At 53.9% G+C, this 22,782-nt stretch overlaps 1 protein-coding gene across 5 annotated transcripts; it reads left to right on the forward strand.

The window, feature by feature from the left end:
• Window positions 1-8,693: 8,693 nt before the first annotated feature.
• Window positions 8,694-20,921, forward strand: LOC104678521. 5 transcript variants are annotated; one of them, XM_030913981.1, is made up of 5 exons: window positions 8,694-8,826; window positions 13,820-13,917; window positions 16,763-16,852; window positions 18,553-18,638; window positions 19,299-20,921. In XM_030913981.1, exons 3-5 carry the CDS (start codon window positions 16,787-16,789, stop codon window positions 19,909-19,911), a joined length of 765 nt encoding a protein of 254 aa, XP_030769841.1. In that variant the 5' UTR covers window positions 8,694-8,826; window positions 13,820-13,917; window positions 16,763-16,786; the 3' UTR covers window positions 19,912-20,921. The 5 variants fall into 5 exon arrangements, with proteins under 5 accessions (XP_030769841.1, XP_030769840.1, XP_030769843.1 ...); XM_030913980.1 differs by lacking the exon at window positions 8,694-8,826 and adding an exon at window positions 12,787-12,909; XM_030913983.1 differs by lacking the exons at window positions 8,694-8,826; window positions 13,820-13,917; window positions 16,763-16,852 and adding an exon at window positions 17,548-17,600.
• The last annotated feature ends 1,861 nt before the right edge of the window (window positions 20,922-22,782 follow it).

A 22,782-nucleotide genomic window follows, 5' to 3' on the forward strand; every position in this document is an offset into this window, starting at 1 on the left:
CCATCATCCTGCCTGCGCCATTGCAGTCACCTCCTGCCTGGGGCCTGTGCTGCTGCCCTGGGCCACCCTGGCTGTTCCTCACACGTGGCCAGAGGACCCTGCCAGAACCAACTCAGACCCTGTCTCACCCCTGCTCAGAGCCCTCCCAGGGATCCCACCCCACTCAGAGGCTCTGCCGGGTCCTATGAGGTCCTGCGCGTTGGCTCCTATCTCCTCTCTGGGCTCACCTCTCCCACTCACCGCCTTGCCCTCTGCCCCCTCGCCCAGCCACACTGGCCTCACTGCTCCGTGACAAGCTCCTGCTCCAGCTTTTGGACCTACTGGACCCCTCCCACCCCAGTGACCTATGCCTCTCCTCTTGGGGTCAGCTGGGCAGCCTGCCGTGCACCCCCTAGCCACCTCCAACCCCAGGAGTGGGGCTTCCTGATGCCAGCCTCCACGCCCTTTATCACATGTGCATTGGCAGTGTTCCGTGGTGTCAGCCCTAGAAGGGTTGGCTGGATCTGGGTGCACTGCGGTGCCCCAGTGCCTGGAACAGTGTTGGCTGCCTGGAACAGTATTGGTGCACAATATGCAGTAGGCATTCAATTTGTGCTTGCTGAATGAGGGAGCCTCAGTATTTAAAAATCAGACCTTGAAAACATTGCAAAGTTCTTAGAATCCTAGGCTTGAAGAATTGGAGACTGGGAGGCAATGAGGCTGGGTGAGTCTGGAAGGCTGCAGGCCCATCTGCCCCACCCCGGCCGGCTGTGTCTCTCTTTTTGAATCTGTTTCTCTTTTTCTCTCTCTGTCACAGTCTCTGTCTTGTTCACCTCCTTCTCATTGTCTGTGTGTTGTCTGTCTCTGTTTCTCTCTTTTCTCTGCCTCTTCTCTCCTCTCCTCTCCCCACAGCTTCCTTCCCTGCCCCCCTCCTCCTTTTTTCCTCTCCTCTCTCCTCCCATCCTCTCCCCTTCTCCTCTCCTCTCTGTCTCTCCACTCTCTCTCCCCACTGTCCGTCTCTGTATCTGTCCTTTCTCTGTCTCAGTCATCTGTGTGTCTCTCCTCCTTGCTGTCATCCTCTGTCCCTGCCTCCATGGGCACCCGGCCAGCTCCTGCTGTGGAGCGCTTTTCTGCCTCTCCGTCCTCCATCTGCCCCACCCAGGGACCCTATCCAGTTGTGACAAAGGCGAGCTCATGGCCGGTCCTGTGAGGGGCCGGTGCTGGGCGTGGAAGCTCTTCTTGACCTTCTTGCTTGTGTCATGACTGAAAAAGTTGAGAACTATTCTGCTCTCTGAGCTCTGATTTCCTTGTCTCGCCAAAGAGAATGACAATTTCTGGTACTTCCTTGATTTCTATTCTAAGTACGTTTATTATTTCACTGGCTCGTGGTGAAGCTTGGAGAAGTTTGTGGGTGGGGAACCTCACCCACAACACCTCCATGGCAGCAGAAGCAGGCTGAGCCAGGAGCTGACCATGTGCTGACCGGGGCTGGGCATGTTCCTTGGCTGGGGCATGGCCGCTGTCTATCCTGGGCTCAGCACACAGTGGTCTCTTTCTGCTCAGCCAGGCCTCCTTTCAGAAACTTGAACTCATTAGGCTGCCTCCAGCCACAGGGCCTTTGCAAGTGCTGTTCCCTTTGTCTGGGATGCTCTTCCCTCTGTCTTTGGCCTGGTTAAACGGGGGCTTTCTTATTCTTCTGATTTGGGCTCAAACATCCCCTCTTCCAGGAAGCCCTCCCTGATGACACCCCCACCTAAGTCAGGTCACCTTGTTAACCACTTTCTATCCCTTAACACAGTTATAATTATTTATTTGCTCTCAGTCCCCACAGGCCTCCCCACCCCATCTTCTGGGCTTAGGGTTCCCCAGGACGGAAGTTGAGAGGTCCAGGCCCATGAGTCAGCAGAGCTCTGCTTCCCCTCTTAGCACTTTCTTTGGGGCAGTTAGAGCCTGGCCTCCTCCAAGGGGACTAAATTCAGGAGTGCCTAGGTGGTGGGGAGGTGGCCAAGTCCTCTCCCTGCCCCCTACCCCAGCTGCCCAGCATCAGACAGCTTCTCTCCCCCACTGTTGACACACTCACCTCACCCCACCCCCACTCCACTGCCATCTTCTCCTGAAGAAGCCAGAGGGAGCTTTTCATAATCTAAATCTGACCCCCAACGGCCATGCTCCACACCCTTCCATGGCTCCCTGTTACTCTCTGAATAAAGCCCAGCCCCTCAACTGGCCTCCACGCCCTCCATGGCCTGACCTGGCCTCTTCCTCTTCATGCCCCAGCAGCCCCCAGCTCCCAGCAGCTCCCTGCCCCCAGGTCTTCATGCTTGCTGTCCCACCAAATGGATGAAAGCCACCCGTTCACTCCCTCACCTCCTTCAAGCCCAGACCTCACCTTCCTAGCGAGGCCTTCCCTGACAGTGCTTCTTAAAATTCCAGCCTCCCCACCACCCTTTCCCCTGCTTTCCTCCTTTATTTCTCCCTATAATCCCAGCCTCTGGGAACAGGCCACAGAGTTTATGGATTGATCTTGTTTCTTGTCCGTCTCCCTGACTAGAATGTCAGTTCCCCACGGGCAGGTGCCATTGTTGCTCCTCTTCCTTACTGTGTCCCAAGGAAGGAGTGAGCGAGGCCTGTGTGGCTGTGGGGTCAGACGGGCTTGGGTTCGAGTCCTGGCTCATTCACTGCCTGACTTTCTCCTCTTAGAGCCTCAGTTTTCTCATTAGAAAAATAAGGGGAAACATAGGGTTGGGATAAGAGCTGAGTAAACTCTTGCGTGTAAAGCGTCTAGTGCCTACACGTGTCTAGAGGAAAAAAAAGAGCCGAAATGAAAACTCATCACTCATGATTTCGGGGAGATGAGTGACTGGCCTGGCCACACCTTCGTGTTGTTACCTGGCCATTGAAAAGTGTGACCCGCAGCCCTCCCAGGACCCTTCTGTTTTGTTTGTTTGCTTTTAAATATTATTTGTTACATAAGCATTTTTTCCTCTAGATTTTATTTTTAATTAAAAAATTCAAGCGAAATTAGTGTATGTAATATTCCACCTTTGTTTTAAAAAGGAGGTGGAAGATACATGTGTATGTTGTTAAACTGAGGAAAAATTCACATAATGTGAAAGTAACCATTTAAATGAACCATTAATTAGCCATTTTAAAGTGAACAATTCAGTGGCATTTAGTCCATTCAGAATGTGGTACAACCATCACCTCTATCTAGTTTCAAAACATTTTGTCCTCTCCCCTCCCCTCCCCTCCCCTCCCCTCCCCTCCCCTCCCCTCCCCTCTCCTCTCCTCCCCTCGCCTTCCCTTCCCTTTCCTTCTTTTTTTTTTTTTTCGGTCTCATTCTGTTGCCCAGGCTGGAGTACAGTGGTGTGATCTCAGCTTAGGGCAGCCTCAACCTCCCCAGGCTCATGTGATCCTCCCACCTCAGCCTCCCAGATAGCTGGGACTAAAGGTTCATGCTGCCACACCCAGCTAATTTTTTGTATTTTTTGTAGAGATGGAGTTTTGTCATGTTGCCCAGGCTGGTCTCAAACTCCTGGGCTCAAGTGATCTGCCTGCCTCAGCCTCCTGAAGTGCTGGGATTACAGGCATGAGCCACCGTGCTAGGACCCAAAACATTTCAATCACCCAAAGGAGACCATGTACCCATTAAACAGTCACTCCTCATTCCTGCCTCTCCCCAGTTCCTGGCAACTGTCAGTCTTCTTTCTGTCTCTATGGGTTTATCTATACTGGAGATTTCATATAAACAGTATCATACAATATATGATCTTTTGTGTCTAACTTCTTTCAATTAGCCTAATGTTTTTGAGGTTCTCCATGTTGTACCGTGCATCAGTTCATTTAAAAAATTTTTTTAATTTTAATTTTTTTGAGATGGAGTCTCACTCTTGTCGCCCAGGGTGGAGTGCAGTGGCATGATTTCGGCTCACTGCAACCTCCATCTCCCGGGATCAAGTGATTCTCCTGCCTCAGCCTCCTGAGTAGCTGGAATTACAGGCGTGTGCCACCACGTCCAGCTAAGTTTTGTGCTTTTAGTAGAGACAGGATTTCTCCATGTTGGCCAGGCTGGTCTCGAACTCCTGACCTCAGGTGATCACCCGCCCTGACCTCCGAGAGTGCTGGGATTTCAGTTGTGAGCCACTGCGCCCCACCAGTACTTCATTTTTAAAAAAATAATCAAATACTATTGTATGAATAGATCACATTTTGCATATCCATTCATTGACTGATGGACAGCTGGGTTCTTTCCACCTTTTGGCTACTGCGACTAGTGCTGCTATGGTAATTGGTATACAAGGACTTGTTTTGTGTGTGTGTGTGTCTGTGTGTGTATATATATATATATATATATATACACACATATATATATATATATATATTTTTTTTTTTTTTGGAGAGAAAGTCTCGCTCTGTCACCCAGGCTGGAGTGCAGTGGCATGATCTCGGCTCCCTGCAACCTCCGCCTCCCAGGTTCAAGCGATTCTTGTGCCTCAGCTGTCTGAATAGCTGGGATTACAGACACGCACCACCATGCCCAGCTCATTTTTGTATTTTTGGTAGAGGACTGGGTTTCACCATGTTGGCCAGGCTGATCACAAGCTTCTGGCCACAAGTGATCAACCTGCCTTAGTCTCCCAAAGTGCTGGGATTACAGGTGTGAGCCACAGTGCCTGGCCTCGTGTGGTTATTCTTGAATAAAAAATACAAGATGCAGAAAAGGATGCCCAATGCAATTCTGATTTGTAAAAGGAATGACAGATAAAGAAATCCTTTGTCCAGGCAGACATGGTCTGTATGGGATTTTCATTCTTACAGAAAAATATGTAAGAATCTGTTCTCAACGGTCAACAAGTGAGAAAAGGAAGGCTTATGCAGAAAAGTAAAAATGAAAAAAGAAGACCATACACCAAACCACAACAGTGCACACACAATGGCTCCATGCAGGCATGTGAGACACACTAGACTGAGTGATTGTATGTGAAGATGTGAAAAAAACAGCAAGCAACAAAATCAACCCCAAAACTAGTCTCTCTAGGAAGGGCTGGGCAGGAGCCTGGCCAGATGGAGAAACTGAAGTTGGGAACAGGGGAGGGAACTCCTAGAGAGAGTGATCTCCAAAAACTGCTCCTCCACCCCTGCTTTTTTACTCCCTCCCCAAATACCAGGTCCCATTGGAACCAAATTTCCTCAGTGTTTTGAAATCTCAGACCTGCAGGCAGGAGACAGACTCTTCCTCATGGAGGGTGCGATTGGATTTTTAAGCTCCTGTAGATTGAGTGCTTACTACCTACTAAGTGTTTCACCTACCTTGTGGCCTGAGTCCTCTCCCAGTGCCTGAAGAAGAAGCTATTGTTCCCTCATTTATTTATTTTTATTGTTACTTTTTTTTTTTTTTGAGATGGAGTCCTGCTCTGTTGCCCAGGCTGGAGTGCAGTAGCACGATCTCAGCTCACTTCAACCTCCGCCTCCCAGGTTCAAGCGATTCTCCTGCCTCAGCCTCCTGAGTAGCTACAATTACAGGTGCTCACCACCATTCCCGGCTAATTTTGGCTTTTTGGCAGAGACAAGGTTTCACCATATTGGTTAGGCTGGTCTCAAACTCCTGACCTCAAGTGATCTGCTCACCTCAGCCTCCCAAAGCGCTGGGATTACAGGGGTGAGCCGCCACACTCAGCTGCTCCCTCATTTTTTTGGTTCAGGAAAGCGAAGTTCAAAGAGGAGTAGGTTTCTCTGCAGGGCGTGTGGCAGAGCTGGACTTGAACTCAGGGCGGAATCCTTAGCCATGGTGCTCTCTGCCACATGATTCAGCTTTCCTTCATCTCTACTCCCCAAGATGCCTGGCTCCAGCTGAAGATACAGGGTTCCCAGGCCCCCCTCCTGGGGACGGGTCCTCCTTCAGCCTGACCTGAGCTCTGCCACTTCCACGGGCATGAACTGTAGCAACAGTTTGGGTCCCCGGGCCTCATTCTCTCCATCTGGAAAATGGGCACAGTATGTGCCTCTCTGCACAGTGAGGTCATGAAGGATCGATGAGGCGACACACAAGGAGCATGAGCTTAGGGCCTGGCACCCAGGAGGCCACCCCGGTGGGCCCTGCTGGGTTTCCGATTTCCCCTGTGACACCTCCTGGGGGCCGGATCCCCAGCGGGAGGAAGGGTGAGGCCTGCGGTGCCTGGTTCTGGCACAATGCAGAGCATTGAGCTCATGCCAGCCTTGGCTGGGGTTTGGACAAATACAGTAATCTGGGCAGGACTCACACAAAGACCCGGGGTCTGGGGAAGGCAAGGGGCGTCAGGTTACCCCCGTGGGCTGCAGCCACATAGGTGGCTTGGCGGGTGTATTTTCTTTTCCCTAAAGATTATCATTAACCCTCACTGAGGCCTTGGCAGGCAGGTTTCATTACAGGAAAAACTGAGGTATAGGGGTGTGCAGGCCTGATGGGACACGCTGTCACTGTGATAGGAACAACATTAGCAATAATAACAGCTGTCCTTCGGGACTGGTTCCCAAGGTCTAGGCCCTAGGTGAATAATAAGCCTTTTCTCGATCCTTTCTGCAGCCCGAGAGGAAAGCCCCATGTTATCCCAATTTCATAGATGGGCAAACTGAGGCTTGAAGACACTCTGCAGCCTCCAAGGGCTGTTCTCTTCATTCCTCCAACAGAGTGGGAATGAGACAGTGCAGAGTCTGGAATGTCTGGGCAGAAGGAAGAGCCGGAGCAAAGGCCTGGAGTTTGGAGGGCGCTGTCGGGGGTGGCGGGGCGCGGGGGCGGTGTCCCATGGCGGGGTTTCATCTCAGCTCTGCCATGTCTTGGCTGCGTGACCTCTGGCACCCTACTGGGCCTCTTTGATCCCAGACTACCTGTAGAATGGGTGTGTGAGAAGAAAACCTTCTGGAGCTGGGTGTTGAGGAGAGAACAGTGCCTGGCACATCATAATAATAATGCTGAATAGATGTTATTTTCATTTCTAACCACTTCCTCTAGGAAGCCCATCCTGACCTACTCTGGCTCCCGAGGTCACCTGGACTTGCCCCATCACAGACCTTGCCACAGTGTGAGAAACTGCCTCGTCCACATACCAGCTTCTTACCCCCACCCAGACCCTCTGATTGGAACTCCCTTGAGGGCTGTGTCCCCAGAGCCCAGCAAGAGTCCTGAGGGGTAGGTGCTGGTGAACAGGGCCACTGAGCCTCTGCTACTCACCAAGCCCTTCACGCACGGGTCTTCATTTAATGTCTTTCTTCTCCTAAATAGAACCTTGGCTTTGCCAAGACCAGCATAGTTGCTGCTCAAGAAATATGTGAGGAAATTGTTGAGATGAACCAGCACTTGGGGAAGGGAGGCTTTCTGAGGACGGGGCCTTAGCAGGTGGAGCTCCTGGGATAATAAGAAAGATGCCCGGATGCAGTGGCTCACACCTGGAATCCCAGCACTTCGGGAGGCCAAGGCAGGCAGATCACTTGAGGCCAGGAGTTCAAGACTAGCCTGGCCAACATGATGAAACCCCGTCTCTACTAAAAATACAAAAAATTAGCTGGGCATGGTGGTGCGAGCCTGTAGTCCCAGCTTCTCGGGAGACTGAGGCTGGAGGATCAATGATTGAACCCGGGAGGTGGAGGTTGTAGTGAGCCGAGATCGCACCACTGCACTCCAGGCTGGGCAACAGAGTGAGACTCTGTCTCCAGAAAGAAGGACAACAATAATCAGTTACTCTGCTCCAGGCGCCAGGCTGAGTCTCCTCAGTTCCTCTCCCCAGCAGGTTAGTTCTATTATTGTTTCCATTTCACAGATGGGAAAATCAAGGCACAGGGAGGTGAGGTGGGTTACTCCAGGTCACACAGTCAGTGAGAGGAAGAGCCAGGATCAAAGCCAAGCCTGTTTGACTGAGGAGCCTGCCCTGAGACCTTAACCACACACCAAGCCCCCCCTAGAAGGAAGATGCCACTACTGGACACATTTTGCAGATGGAAACCAAGGCTCTGAGAGTCAGAATGGCCTGCCCATGTCTGGACACAGAAACTGAGGTTGAGCAGGAGATGCTCGAGGCGGGGTTCCTGTCTCCTAGGCCAGCACCCTGAAGGAGGGGTGGGAGACTGCCCCCCACCCCCCAAGCTGTCCCCTGCTTGTTGGAGTTTCTGGTCAATACCCTGGCCTCTGTTACCCAGCCCAGCACCCAAGACACTGCCTCTTCCGCCTGCCTGGAGTCTCGGGTCTCGGGTGCCTTCACAATCGGATTCTCTGTCTCCGCAGCTGCTTTCCATTTGAGCTCTTTGTGCTGAAAATAAAAAAAAAAAAATGAAAAGAAAACTTGGCACTGCCCCTCTGCTTTGTTTCCTGGGGAGGAAGGAGGATCCCAGCTACTTCTTTCCCTAATTCTGGGGCCCAGAGATACCCACAGCCTGCCCAAGGTCACACAGCAGGGTCAGAGCCAGGACCCTGGCCTTAGACTCCCCTTCCAGTGTTCTACCCCGTCTGGCCACTGCCTCTGCTATTCCTGGCTCTTCCTCTAGGCCCGTGAGGAGCAGACAAATTAGGATGAATGTTCCTGAACCCTACTACATGCTGGGCACTCTGCCACCTTGAGCTCACAAAACCCTCATGACAGCCCTGTGAGGTCCTGTCACCCCATTTAACCAACGAGGAAGCTGAGGCTCAGAGAGGGGAAGCGCCCAAGGTCACACAGCCGGGACGTGGCAGAGCTGGGGTTTCAGCTCCTGTTCCCATTGCTGGACAGCTGCCACATCTGGCACCCAATTTAGGACCCTGTGGGGAGGCCCAAGCACTGGGGGTGGCGGGGGTTCCTAGAGGGAAGTGGCAAGGCCAGGACACTGGAGCTGAGCCAGGTAGGAACAATGGGTCCTCAGAGACCGAGGTGGCAGGGCGGGGTGGCTGCTGAGCAGGGGCGGCAGGGCGAGGTGGCGGGTGGGGCCCAGGAGACTTCATGCTCCCGCCTCCTACTCCTGCAACCTGTTTGGGACCTGGGGACACTCCAAGCACTTCAGCTCCTCAACCTGGACAGACCCATGGCTCCAGCAGGAGGCAGGGCCAGCCCTGTGTATAACGATAAATATAGTGGGCAATAATCAGATTTCATGCTTACCGAGTCCTACTACAGGCCAGGCACTGGGCCAAGGGCCCTTCCTGGGTCCTCACAACCAGCCTAGGAGGTGCAACTAGGATTAGTGGCTTTTTACAGATGCGGAAACGGAGGTCCAGGGAGGTACTTAGCACCTGCTGTGCCAGGACAAAGAGCTTTGGAAAGTGGGGCCAGCAGAGCGTGGGTACCCTGTTCCCAGAGGCAGGAAAGTTAAGGTAGACCAGACTCAGTGGGGCTCAGCGGGACACGGTGGAGAGTCAATGCTCTCCGGGGGCAAGATGCATTAGAGGGAGCCCTTTTGGGTTTTCAGAATCTGAATATGGGGCAAGGGAAGCAGAGATGTGGGGAGCAGATGAAGCCTTCCTGGCACTGCTGGGAGGATTAAAGGACTTGATGGACACCCAGGGCTTGGAAATGTGCCTGGTAGAGAGTAGGTGCTCAGGGAACACCTCCTGTTTGCAGAAACAGCAACTCACACTTAGGGAGCCTGCTGTGCATCTGAACCCCGTGCCTGGGTGTTTCTGACCCCCTTCCAGCCCTCATCCCTCCTCTCTCTATTTTCTCCCCTGTCTCAGGTTCATTCCTATTTTTCCTCTTGCCCCAATTAGGCCATCTTCTATGACTGCAACAGTAAAAATATTAATTAAATCTTATAACATGGAGTCTAATGTGGGGCCGTTCCAGCATTCCAGGGCGGGCTCCCTGGGCTGTAAGTAGGCATCTCTTCACTTCTCTTTCTTCATGGGCCCCAGTGCCTGCTGTGGCTCAAGATATCACGTCCCACATGATCACATCCCAACCAGGAAGAGATGGACAGAAAAGGGGACTTTCTCCTTCAGGATCTCACTTTTTTTTTTTTTTTTTTTTGAGACACAGTATCGCTCTGTCACTCAAGCTGTAGTGCAATGGCACAATCTCGGCTCACTGCAACCTCCACCTCCTGGGTTCAAGCGATTCTCCTGCCTCAGCCTCCCATGTAGCTGGGATTACAGGCACGCCCCACCACGCCCAGCTACTTTTTTGTATTTTTAGCAGAGATGGGGTTTCACCATGTTGACCAGGCTGGTCTCAAACTCCTGACTTCAGGTGATACACCCACCTCAGCCTCCCAAAAGTGCTAGGATCACAGGCGTGAGCCACCACACCCGGCCAACAATTTTTCTTAGCTGTCCCAGTGGATGTCCCCTGGTATCTCATGGAATGATGGGCTCACATGTCCACATTTGAACCAGAAAGGAATTCCTGTGGCTGACTCACGCCAATTAGGGTTCAGCCTGTCTGGCTGCTCCAAAGAGATGTGGGCTCCGAAGATGATGGGGGCACGGCTGGGATGGCCACCAGCTGGAGTCTCACTGACAGCCTCCTAAGTGACACAGTGGGCCTGGGTTTGCTCGGCCTTCTCTGGCTGGTCCTCTTGGCAGTGTCTGCCCCCTGGGTAACTGCCCCCTCCTTGAGCACAGTCTTCCCCAGCCTCTTGATGACAGCTTGCTGGTTTCGCTGGTTCTCCTCCTACCTCCCTGCCCGTTCCTCCTTGGGCCTCGAAAATGGCCCCTCTTCTGCCTTCATCTGGCCCTTGCTCCATGAGCTCAGGTGTGCGGGGTCCCTCATGCATTTACACAGGCTCTGTCAGTCTGTCCATGGGTGTCCCAGTGGCACACCCCACTGGGAGACATGGGTGTCTTTCCCAGCTCAGAAGACAGCACTGCCACCCACCCAGTGGGCCAGGGGTCAGATCTTAGAGTTGTTCTTCTCTCCTCTAACCTCCACATTCAATCAGCAAATTCCATTGGCTCTGCCTGTGGACTTAACCAGAACTCGACAAGTCTTCCCTCCTCTGTCTGGTCATTGCTCACCCGCCTGGGCAGAATCTCCACCCTGGCCTCCCCACCCACCCCACACAGCCCTCCACCCTCAGCCAGAGGGCTCCTGTTGGAACCCAAGTCAGGTCACACCATTGCCTCACTCCAAACCCTGTTCCTACCTCCCTCAGAGAGAAAGATAGTCCCTGCTCCGGCCCCAAGGATGGCCCTGAATGGCCTTCCCCCTCCCCACCTCCCCTCCCCACTTCCCTGGCCGCAGTGACCTCCCTCCTCCTGCTAGAACACATGGAGCTTTGCCCTACATCTCCTGGGTGTTGTTTTTCTGGATCTTTCCATGATCGGCCCCATCCCCTCACTCGGGCCTGTGCGCCTCAGAGAGGCCTCCCAGACCACCCCTGAAAGTAGCCCTGCCCACCCCTACCACATCTGCCGAAGATCAGCTTCGACAAGCTGGGACTGTGTCTTATTCAGCACGGGGCCAACACAGGGCAGTGCACAGAACACAGCGGCTGGCGCCGGGCTCCGTGGGTCCTCCCACAGATGCAGTCCGTGGGACGGTGTCTGGGTCCCAAGGTGACCCCCAGCCTGAAGTCACCGCCTTTCCCCTTCCAGGATCACTGCCTGGATGATGGTGGGTGTCCCAGTGGTGGGGAGAGCAGCTCTGAGCCTCCACTGTGCCCAGAGCAATGGGCACTGGAGCCTGGAACCTTCATTCCCATATCACAGAACCTCCAGGAGTCTGGAAGGGGACAGTTGAGATGAATGGAATTTAGGAACTTTTGGTCCGTGCTCAATGTTCCCTCTGGGGACCTCTTGTCTGATGGTTATTGTTTTTGTTTTCTCTTTTCCTGAGCTGTGGTACCTATTGTTCAAACAGAGGACCCCGAGCGCTGGCCTGCCTCACTCAGGCACAAGCACCCGAGCTGTCTGGCAAGGTGGAAATCCACCACGGCCAACTTCCCCCTGGGGATTCCACAGGAAGGACGTGGCCCCTCTAACCGAGGCGGATGTATGGTCTCTCCATAGATTCCGCCTGCATAATCCCACGGCCGCTTCAGCTGGGTCTCATGGGGCCACCCTGTGGCCTGCGTTCAGGGGCCACATTGTAGCAACAGGGCTGCGTTAAAGCTGGAATCGCACCCAGCAGACTCGGCCTGGGGGGATCCACCAGCCCACATCTTCCCCTCCCGACGCAGCCACCTGGCAATCGGCTCTTCTCTCTCCAAAGCCGTGTTTGTTCTTTTTGCTGAGTGTGTGCAGCTGAATTCTCGTTGGTTAAAGCGCCTGCGTGGTGGCTGCCCTGAATACAAAAAAGATCAAGGGGGTGCTGTCCTGGTAGGTATAAGGAGTGGAGGCCCCCCACCTTTACCACTTCTCCAGGTGACCCGGGGGCCAGTCCTTAGAATAGAGTCCTTTGGTCTCCATCCGGGAAAGTGAGGGGAGAGATGAGGGAGGGGGCATTTTGAGGACCAGAAATGGTGTGGCAGAAACAGCCAGCCTGGAGGAGGGGGTCTGGGCAGGCAGGACCCAAAGGCTGGAGCAGGAGGTGTCTGGTGAGGCTGTCTGGGGGACATGACTTCCCTGTCCCCTTCGTTCATTCTTCATCATTCATTCATCCATTCTACACATATTATGAAGCACCCACTGAGCTGGGGGTGACAATGATCCCTGCCTACAAGAAGCTCCCAGGCCGGTGGGGGACATGAACACCCTTCAAAATGTCAATTTGTGACTGTGACAAGTACAAGGTGATTTGCGGGTCAGTAAAGGGGGAAGGAGGTTGGTGTGGTTAGGGTGTTCGGGAAAACTTCCTAGAACCTGAGCTGGGAACTGAAGGGTGAGCAGAGGCCAAGTACATGAGAAAGGGAGGAACGAATATTCCAGCAAGTGGACACAGCACGTGCAAGGGACCTGCTGTGAAATGGAGCAGAGTCGGAGAGGCTAACAGGCTCACAGTTCCATGTGGCGGAAGCTTCGCAGTGAGGGGCAGGTGTGGAGAGGAAGGCGAGGTAGGGGCTGGACAGACTCCCGGTGAGAGCAGCCCAGTCTCTATGCCAAAGGCAGAGGGGTTCTTGGGAGGGTCTGAGTCAGCAGCACCAGCTTCTTCCTGAATACTCCAGGGCCTGGGGCCAGGGGTGGGCATCTGGATTTGATCGTCAGTGGGATAGGAGACAGGGTCACCTGGCACTTCTGCCCATCTCTGCCTTCCTCGTTTGGGTATAACAATCACTGTCTCTTTGTCTTTCATGATTTATCTCATTGAACCCCCACCCACAGACCAACCCCTGCAGGTGCCAGGGGTTGAACCCACTTGTCATATGGGGAAACTGAGTCTGTCAGATGTTCCCATGGCCCCACCCGCTTCCTTCTGCCCAGAGAAAAGAGGAACAGGGAACTGATGCCCATGGTCAGCTGGGAAGAGTCTGGGCAGGGAATGGGGAGGGTAAGGCTCTCGGGGGCCTGTGTTCGGGATGGGCAGGGGCCCTGCTTCCGTTTAACCACAGCCCTGTGACATGCCCCAAAAGGGAAGCAGCAGCCGCCTGTCCTCACCCCTCTGTGCCCTAGGGAGGGGCTGGGGATGCCCAGGGGTGGGGAGCAGGAGTCTGGGGAGGCCTCACCCTCCCACCCCAGGCCTCGAGTCTGGGTTCTTAGAGAACTCTGGGGTCAGCTGAACCCAGCTGGTGACCTCCATCAAGTCCCATGAAGACCTTGGCTTCCCGTTCTGTAAATGGAGGAGCAGTCTCTCTTGCGGAATGTTCTCAGATTGGCACACAGTGGGTCCTCACTGAATGGCTAGCCAGCAGTTGTTAGTTGAATAAGCTAAAGGTGTTTTTCTCCTTGAAAGGAGTAGCCAATTAGATAAGGAACCCGTGTATATGACATTCCACAAATATTTATTGAGCACCTATTATATTTCAGGCATTGTCCTGGTACCATGGAGCAATGAACAAACAAGACAAAAATGCCCCCATCACCTTTGGAGCCCACATCTCTTTGGAGCTGCCCTACATTTCCTGGTTTGTGGTAGACATTACTAATTGATCATCTTTCCTACTGAAACCAGAACTCTCTCCAACACGGTGCACCACTCAGGGACTGACATATGGTGGGGAACGGCCTGTCATCCCCAGGGAGGGGTGGCACATGGGAACTCAGAAGGTCTCAGTGAGAATCTTCTAGCTGATTTAAGCAGCTTCCTCTCAGTCTCTTTCAACAAATATTTACTGAGCACCTACTGTGTGTCCAGTACTTTGCCAGGCACTGGGGATACAGCAGTGACCAGGGTGGACATTGTCCTTACCCTTGTGGAGCTGATGTTCTGGTGAGAAAGACAAACAAATAAGCAGACACTTCCAGACATGGATACGTACCACAAACACATGCCAGAGGCGTGGAGTGGAGGGTGACGGGGAGGAGTCTGGGGTAGCTCGGGGTTGGGGGTTCTGGAGGGAGGGCATTTACTGAGATCTCACTGAGATGCAGCCACCAAAGGAAAATATGGGGGAAGGTGCCACAGGCAGCACAGCAAGGGCATAGGCCTGGAATGGGGAATGAGGTTGATAGATTTAAGGGACAGGAAGGAACTAGTGTTGCTGGCGGGGTATGAGTTTTGGGGAGAGAAGCAGGAGAGGGTGGTGGAGACCAGGCTGGGGTCATACATCCAGGGCTCCGGGCCAGGGGTGAGCTCTGTCTGGATCATATCTCCAATGGGATGGGCAGTCACTGGAGGGTCAAAGCAGGGGAGAGACTCGGGCAGGATCCCATTTCAGATCCCTCTGGCTGTGTGAAGCAGGGACACCCGGCTGGAGATGGCCGCAGATGTCCAGGCGAGCGAGGATGGCAACTTGGACGGGGGTGATGCCAGCGAATGTGGGGAGAGATGGCCAGGCCTGGCGGGAGGCCCAGGGCTCTGCATTCTGTTTCATTTTTCCTTTTACACAATCCCCGCCCCCCACCCCGGGCACTCTGGGTCACTGGACTTTCCCTGGCACCGCTGGTGGGGCCCACAACCTGCTGGCGACCTGGCCTCTCCGGGTCCCAGCTGGTTCCCTGCCCTGCCTTGGACCCTTCCTCTCCAGGGACAGACCCAGCTCCAGTTCCTCTGTCACTGTTTCCCACCACCTCCTGCCCCAGCTCTGCCTGGGTCCTGCTGATCTCCTAACTCTGCCGCTGTACCAGCACCGCACCCCCAACTCCAGCCCGGCTGGCTGCCTGGGAGCCGGCAGATGCTTCCTCTGAGCTGCGTTTTCCAGATCAAGTTTGCCTCCAAGGAAGTGAGCCTGAGACTCCCAGCCAGTTGGGGGAGACAAGTTCGAAGGAAGTACCCCAAGGTAGCTTGCCAGAGGGCAGCCTCGCTCTTGGGCAGAGTTTTCCTCTGGTCCCATTTGTTGCTGGATGGAGCAGGCAGATCTACCTTCCCCACTGACTCAGGCCTTGGGTGCTCTGATGGACACTGTGGCTGGAGAGCTGTATTGAGCAGGGCTCTGAGACTGCGTCTACGATACTAGGAAGGAAACTCATCATTGATTAGTAATGCCTGCTGTGGACCCAGGATGGAGGATAGGGGCCATGCTGGCCTCATCTGTGTGTCTGCAGCACCCAGTAGGTCCTCAGGTCTGCGCTCCCCTGTTGTGCCTCTAAATCTTCAAGTATAACAAATGCTGTTTGAAAATACCATATGATGGTGGGCCGAGGTGGGAGGATCGCTTGAGGCCAGGAGTTCCAGACCAGCCTGCGCAACAGAGTGAGAACCCATCTCTAGAAAAAAAAAAAAAATTTACCCGAGTGTAGTGGTGCACGCCTCTAGTCCCAGTTACTTGAGAGGCTGAGGTGGGAGAATTGCTTCGGCCCAGGAGATTGAGGCTGAAGTGGGCTATGATTGTGTCACTCCACTCCAGCCTGGGCAACAGGACAAGACCCCTCATCTCTCCTAAAAAAAAAAAAAAAAAAAAAAGGAGAAAAAGAGAAAATACCCCATGGCCTTGGTTTCCTTATCTGTGAAATGAGGATGATGATGACAAGCCCCCAAAGGGCTTCCCTTCCCCACACCCTGGCAGTGACTGACACAGAGGCCTTGAGAGCTGAGTGTTCCAGAGTCATGCAGCTGGTACATGGCTGAGCTGGTGGGGTTTGAACCCTGGGCCCCTGAGTCAGGGAGATCAAGTGGAACAGTTGGGCCGGGGAGGGGAAGGTGCTGCCCAGAGCTCCCAGTGACCTTGGACCCCACTTCTCCTTTCTGCGCAGTGTACTCGGCACACAGGAAGCCTGGTGGGGCCTCCCTTGCCCATCCTGTCTGCAGCCGGGTGGACACGGGGTCCCGGCGTCACCCACCGCCACCCAGGCCTCCCCCTTCCTGTGTTGTGCAAGACGAAGTGTCCCCTGTGTGGAATGGGCAGGCGGCTCTGGCGATGGGTGGACGGAAGAATGGGGCCCTCTCAGGCGGGGTCACTGCCCGCGGTTACCGCCAGCAGGCCTGGCCTAGGCCTCCGCCCCTTCCTCCTCCTTCTCCTCCTCCTCTGTTTCCCCAAAGTTCAGGCAGCCTTAAGCAAGAGGCTGTGGGACCCAGGAAACTGGGGAGGCTGTCCAGCCACCACCTTGTCCCCACAAAGCAGGCCTAGGCTTGGGTGGTCATGGAGAGGTCCTAAACAACAACAACAAAACTATAATAATAATAATAATAATGAGAATAGCTATTATAGTGGAGTGGCTTCGACGTGCCAGGCGTGCTCTCATTTAACCACAAATATATAAAAAGCGCCTCCTATGTGCCACATGTGATTCTCAGACCTTTACCTCATGTCCCATCGAATCCCCACCAACCCTTGTGAAACAGTTTTTTTTTTTTTTTTAATGATTCTTCAGAGTAGGAAACTGAGGCTCTGAGAGATGAAGCTACTTGCCAAGGTCACGCAGCTCAGCCACATCCCACTGAACATCATCCTGTCCCCTGGGGTGAGTGCTGTTCTGGAAGCTGGGGGCTCAGAAGCTGTTGGTGCCCACCTGGGAGGTCACCCTCGCAGCTGCTATCCAGAATCTCTTGCCCAAGGGCTTCCTCTGGCCACAAGAGTGTGGGAAATAAGTGAGAGACCCTTGCCAGTAGAGGTGGGGTCTGGTTGTGCCCCCACCCAGCTTCCTTCCTTCTGGCTCCGGGGACAGCGGGAAGGTACTTTCTGTGAGTTCTCCCAGAGGCCCCTGGGGGTTGGGCTCCTGTTGCCCACTGAGGAGACCTGCTCATCCATCTTCCTTGTGTCGCTTCCTCACTCCCTCCTAGTGTGTCTAGAATCACCTCCCAAATATCCCGTTTGCACCCAAACCCTTATCTTGGGTTAGCTTCTGGGAACCGACCTCAGCCAGCAGCCATAATGCTCAGGGCTTGAGAGCTTTGGAATCAGATGGACCTGAGTGTGAATCCCAGCCCTGCCACTTAACCTGAGTGTGAACTTGGGAGCCTGCCCCACCTCTCGGAACCTCAGTTCCTCTGTCTATGAAAAGGGAACTTATGTGCAGAAAACCAAGTGACTATGAGGGGGATGGGGCAGTGTGAGATGACAGGACCAGAGCACGTTCCTGGCTGCAGAGCCCACAAGTCACGCTGTGAGAGCTTTGGGGGGTGGTATGGGGACAAGGGCGCAGAGGAAGAACCAGTTGCGAGTCCTCAGCCCTGTTTGACTGACGGGGGACGGGGATGAGTGGGAAAGAGGTACAGTGTTGTTCCACCTTCCCCAGCCATCACCCCTGAGATTCCAAATGCACATCGGGACCAACCCAGGGAGCCAGCGGATGTTCAGGGTAGGGCAAAGAACAGGTGCCAAGTGTGCTCCCTAGGGGGTGAGACTGGGTGGCCAGAAGAGCTGCATTGGTAGGACTTTCACCAGGTAGACAGCAGGCACCTCGTCCCTGCAGATCACAGCTTCCAGGGCCACCTGTCCACAGAATCCCTTCACTGATCTGTGCTCAAGGCAGGGGTGTGGGGGACTGGGTGTCCTTCTTTTACCCTGGGTGGAGCCTCATGCTCGGAGGGAGCTCTCTCTACCCCCACCACAAACCGGCGGTTTCCCTGCTACAGCGATAGCAATCCCAGCCACCTGGCTGCCCAGGCCCCCAACCGGCATTCTCTCTCTTGTTCCCATGGGCAGCCCATCAGCAAACTCATCCACATACCCAAGAGTCCACCTCACTACCCTGCCCTGCCCTGGTCCAGTTGGGATGGATGTTTGCAGTGGTCTCCTCATTGGTCTCCCTGCTTCCTCTCTTGACTTCCTAAGCCAGAGGAATTCTGTAAGAGCTCAAGTTAGATCCTATCCCTTTTCTGCTCAGAACCCTCCATGGCTCCCAACTCATTCAGAGCAGAAGCCCACAGGGCCTGCAGGATCTACGCCCCAGCCCCGCCTAACCTTACTGCCTCTCTCTTTGCTGCTCACCCGCAGCCACGGTGGCCTCATCTCTGTGCCATAAACTCGCCAATTATCCTGCTGCTGCCTCAGGGACTTTGCACCCACTCTTCCCTCTGGAACAGAGGACATTCTCACCAGCTCTGCCCATGGCGGACCCTTGTGTAGGGTCAGGCCTCTGCTCCAAAGTCACCCCTGGGGACGCCTTCTCTGACCAGCCTCTCATTCCTATGGCCTCATGCTGTTTTTATTTCTTCCTAGGACTTAGCACGTATCCTAGAAATTAACCTGCTGGTTGATCCTGTTTCTTGTCTGTCTCTTTCCAGTGGAATGTCACCATCGCCCAGGTGGGGATTTTTGTGTGTTTTGTTCACTGCTGTACACCCAGCCCCCAGCACAGCGCCTGTCCAGGGCAAGTGCCCAGTAAACACTCGGGAACCAGAGCATGCATGCGTGGATAAATATTTCTTTGGCAGATGAGGGGGCTGAGGCTCAGAGAAGGCCCTGGGGGTCTCAGACTCACAGCCCAGTGCTCTTTCTGCTGACACACCCTGGTCTCTGGAGCAGTTTGTTGCCTGTTCAACAACAAAGAGGGCGTGCCTGGTTAGGGGTCCTGCGTGCGAATCGCAGTCCCTGCGTGTCTTGGCTGGAGGTCACCACCCTCTCTGCTCCAGGGCCTGTAATTACCACTTACCCTGGTCAGTGGGTCCGAGAGATTCCCCATGTAGGCAGGGCTGTGGCCAGGGTGCTCACCTGGCCCCCGGCAGGTCCCATGGGCACTGTCTGGTCAGGCTTCGTGGCTGACATTCCAGGTACATTTCTAGCCCTGGGCTGCCACGGGCAAAGGGTGGGGAGAGGGTCGTGGGCTTCAGGCTGGACAAACCAGTCAGCCTTCCCAGCTGGGCCACCTGACCACCCACTTCCTGTGGGGCTCCTTGAGGCCTGGAGGGTGGAGGGGGCTTTGTTCAACCCCTACCTATGCCCTCTTCCCTTCTCTCCCTCGGCAGGTCCTCCCAGCACCTCCTACAAACAGACCTCCGACCCAAGCCCTTCCTTCTGCCTCCACTGCCACCATTGCTGCTCATCTCTGCTGGCACAGAAGTCTCTTCCCTGGTCCTCCAGAAATTCCCTCTCCATACTCAGCGAGAGGGAGCTATTAAAACTGTGGGCCAGCCCACATCAGTCCCTGGCAAAGTCCTCTCTAAGGGATCCCGTTGCTTGGAGAATAAACCCTCGGATTCCTTCCTTGGCTCTCGGGGCCTCCTCTCTGACCTCCCTCTGTCTCCTCTCCCAGCCTTCCTCCTCACTTACCCTCCAGCCACGCTGGCTTCCTCCTTGCTCCTGAAACAGCCTGAGGCCCACACTGCCCCGGGCGCTTTGCACTGGCGGTTCCTTCTACCTGGAACACTTCTCCCAGCCTTCCACAGGGCTCCCTCCCGCAATTCCTTCGGGTGCCCACATGGGAAGCCTTTCCTGACCGCCCCCCACTTCCTTCTGAGCACAGTAGGGTCTTTCTACCTAGTATATGAGGGCAGGGATTTTTGTCTGCTGTGTCCTCTGTGTGCCCCAGTGCCATCACAGTGTCTGGCAGATGGTAAGTGCTCGACACACATTGGCTGACTGCCTGAATGAACAACTCTATGAGCCGATGGCAGATAAGGACACTGAGGTCCTCTGGGGTAGGTGACCAGCCCAGGGCCACACAGCTGGTTTGAGATTAGGCCAGGAGAGGAGCCCGGGTTGGTCACATCCTGGAGCTGGCGTCTTGGAAACTGCATCAGGAGAATAACAAAGATGAGACGCAGGCTCTAACAAATGGATACCAGTGACTCTCGCCCCGCCAGCCCCAGCCCTGCGGCCTTGGGCCCTTCCAGGAGTCATGGTCCGCCTGCCTGGGGCATTCCAGGCTTCAGCCCAGGTCCTGCGCTTTCTATTTTGAGCCTCTTAGTCCTGAGGACTGTGTGTTCCCAGCAGGCGGCGCGGGCCAGAGGCTGAGCCTGGGTGTGGCTGTCACCCTATCTGGGGCCAGGGACCCAGATTCCCGGGCCCTTAACCTGTTGGCTGCTGAGGGCTCTGACATAAGCCCTGTTCCCTGCTTGATTGTCTCCCCTTCAAGCCCCTGCCCTGGTGTCTTCCAGGCATGGTATCAGCCCATCTCCCCTTGGATTATATCCCTATTTGGCCCCATTTGAATCCTGGCTCTGCCCCTTTCCAGCAATGCCAACACAGGCAAGTCACTTCATCTCTCTGGGTCTCAGTTTCTTCATCTGGGAAATGGGAACAATAAGAGTACCTGTCTCTGGCCATGTGTGGTGACTCACGCCTGTCATCCCAGCACTTTGGGAAGCTGAGGTGAGAGAATTGCTTGAGACCAAGAGTTTGAGATCAGCCTGGGCAACATAGTGAGACCCTGGTCTCTACAAATTTTAAAAGTTAGCTGGGCATGGTGGTGTGCGCCTGTAGTCCCAGCTATTCTGGAGGCTGAGGGGGGAGGATTGCTTGAGCCCAGGAGTTTGAGGCTACAGTGAGTTATGATTACGCCCCCGCACATTAGCCTGGGTGATAGAATGAGGCCCCATCTCTAAAAATAACAATACTAATAATAAATAAAAATGAAAACAAGTACCTGTCTTCTGGGGTTGCAGAGGAGATTCAATGTGATGAAATTGATGAGAGTGCCCTGCACAGAGCTGGAAACTCAGAAATCCTCGATAATGAGTTCCCCCACCATCAGCAGCTGGTTTAAATACAAAAACTGTCATGGCCTCTGGAGAAACGACAAGAATTGGAAGGAGCTTCCCTGCACTGGTCACCCTATACCCTACACCCTTACTTCCTCCCCTCAACTTGCCTGGATTTATCGACCCTCATTACCCCACTGGTTGCCTTCTTTCCACTTGGCACATTTCGTATGAATTTGCTTGTTGGTTTCTTGCCTATCTCCCCAGTAGAACGTTGGCTCCATCAGGACAGGGACTTTTGTCTACTTTATGCACCCAGTGCAATGCCTGGCACACAGTCAGTGCTCAATAAATGTTTGTTAATAGAACCAATAAATGAATAGCAATCTCTCTGGGGAGAGGAGCCCTGAGCTCACCTCCCTCCCCAAGCCCAGGGCTCTTGGGTGCTTGTTGGTGTCAGGCCCAGGCCCCCTCTCATCAAGCAGCCAATAAAACTGCCCTGGTTGGTGTTCTCATTTCACAGATGGAGAGACTGAGCCCAGAGAGGGAGATTTGCCTGTCTGATGTCACACAGAGGTCGGCACCTGGGCTGGGATTCCAGCCCAGGATCATGTGGGGTGGGGGGCAGTGGATCAATCTTTTCCTGGAAGGAGTCAATGGTGATGGTGGGAATGGGTCAGGGGTGCTGGCAAGGAGGTTCCAAGGCCCCCAGGCGGGAGGGAGGCATGGGAGATGAGTTAGTCCCTCCTGAGTTCCATCTCTTTCTGTGTCTCTCTGTTTCTGCCTCTTTCTGTCTCCTTGTATTTCTTGGTCCCTGTCTTCGTCTCTCTTTCTCTCTTCCTTGTGTATCTGACCCACTGCCCAGGAGGGGATACAGGCACAGACCCCTGGCTTGGGGGCTGGAGTTGGGGCCAACGAGGGGATTGACATCTGGGGTTGAGCTGGGACTCTGAAGCCGGACCCTGCAGCCAGGGCCAGCATGCCCGTCTTGGCTCCACACTCCAGGGATAGCCTTGGAACGTCAGGCAGTTCAGAGAGCCCAAGGCCTAGTCCTGGAGACTTGGGTTCCAATCCCAGCTTTGCCACATTCCAGCCTCGTGGCCTTGGGCCCTTAGCCTTTGTTCCTGTAAAATGGGACCATTGAGAGCCCGATCTTAGCGTTTTATGAGGAGGAACGATGTGAGGGCTGTGCTGGGCTTCCTGAAGCCCTGTGTGGCCTGGAAAACACTCAATAAATAACTCAGTGTAATGATTTCTTCTAGCAGATGGAGAAAGCGAGAGTTAAAGAGGCCCAATCATTTCACTCACTCATTCCTCAAACTTTATTAAGCACCTGCTATGCACCAGGTGCTTTGTTTTGTATACATTAACTCAGGGTTCAGCAAACTACAGCCTCCAGGCCAAATCCAGTTCATGGCCTGGTTTTATAAATAAAGTTTTATTGGCACACAGCATGCCCATTCATTTACGTATTGTCCACAGCTGCCTTTCCTCTACAACTGCAATGTTGAGTAGTTGTGAGAGAGACCATAACACCCAGAAAGCTGAACATGTGAACCCTCTGGACATTTACAGTAAAGTTTGCTAATCCTTGGATTAACCCATTACAACCCTGGAGGAAGGACGTGTCATAACCTCGATTTTACAGATTAGGAACTGAGGTCCCAGTGCAGTGTCTGTCACAAGGTTGGGTCTCCATACATAATATCTGGGTCTTATTCCTCCTCTTCTGGCCCATGGGAAGCTGCCAACTCCTGTTCCCTTTCCCTATCCTGCATGGATCATAAGTGGATAATTTGAACCTCGCAGA

Source organism: Rhinopithecus roxellana, chromosome 13 (genome assembly GCF_007565055.1).
Source record: "Rhinopithecus roxellana isolate Shanxi Qingling chromosome 13, ASM756505v1, whole genome shotgun sequence".
Classification (NCBI taxonomy): Eukaryota; Metazoa; Chordata; class Mammalia; order Primates; family Cercopithecidae; genus Rhinopithecus; species Rhinopithecus roxellana.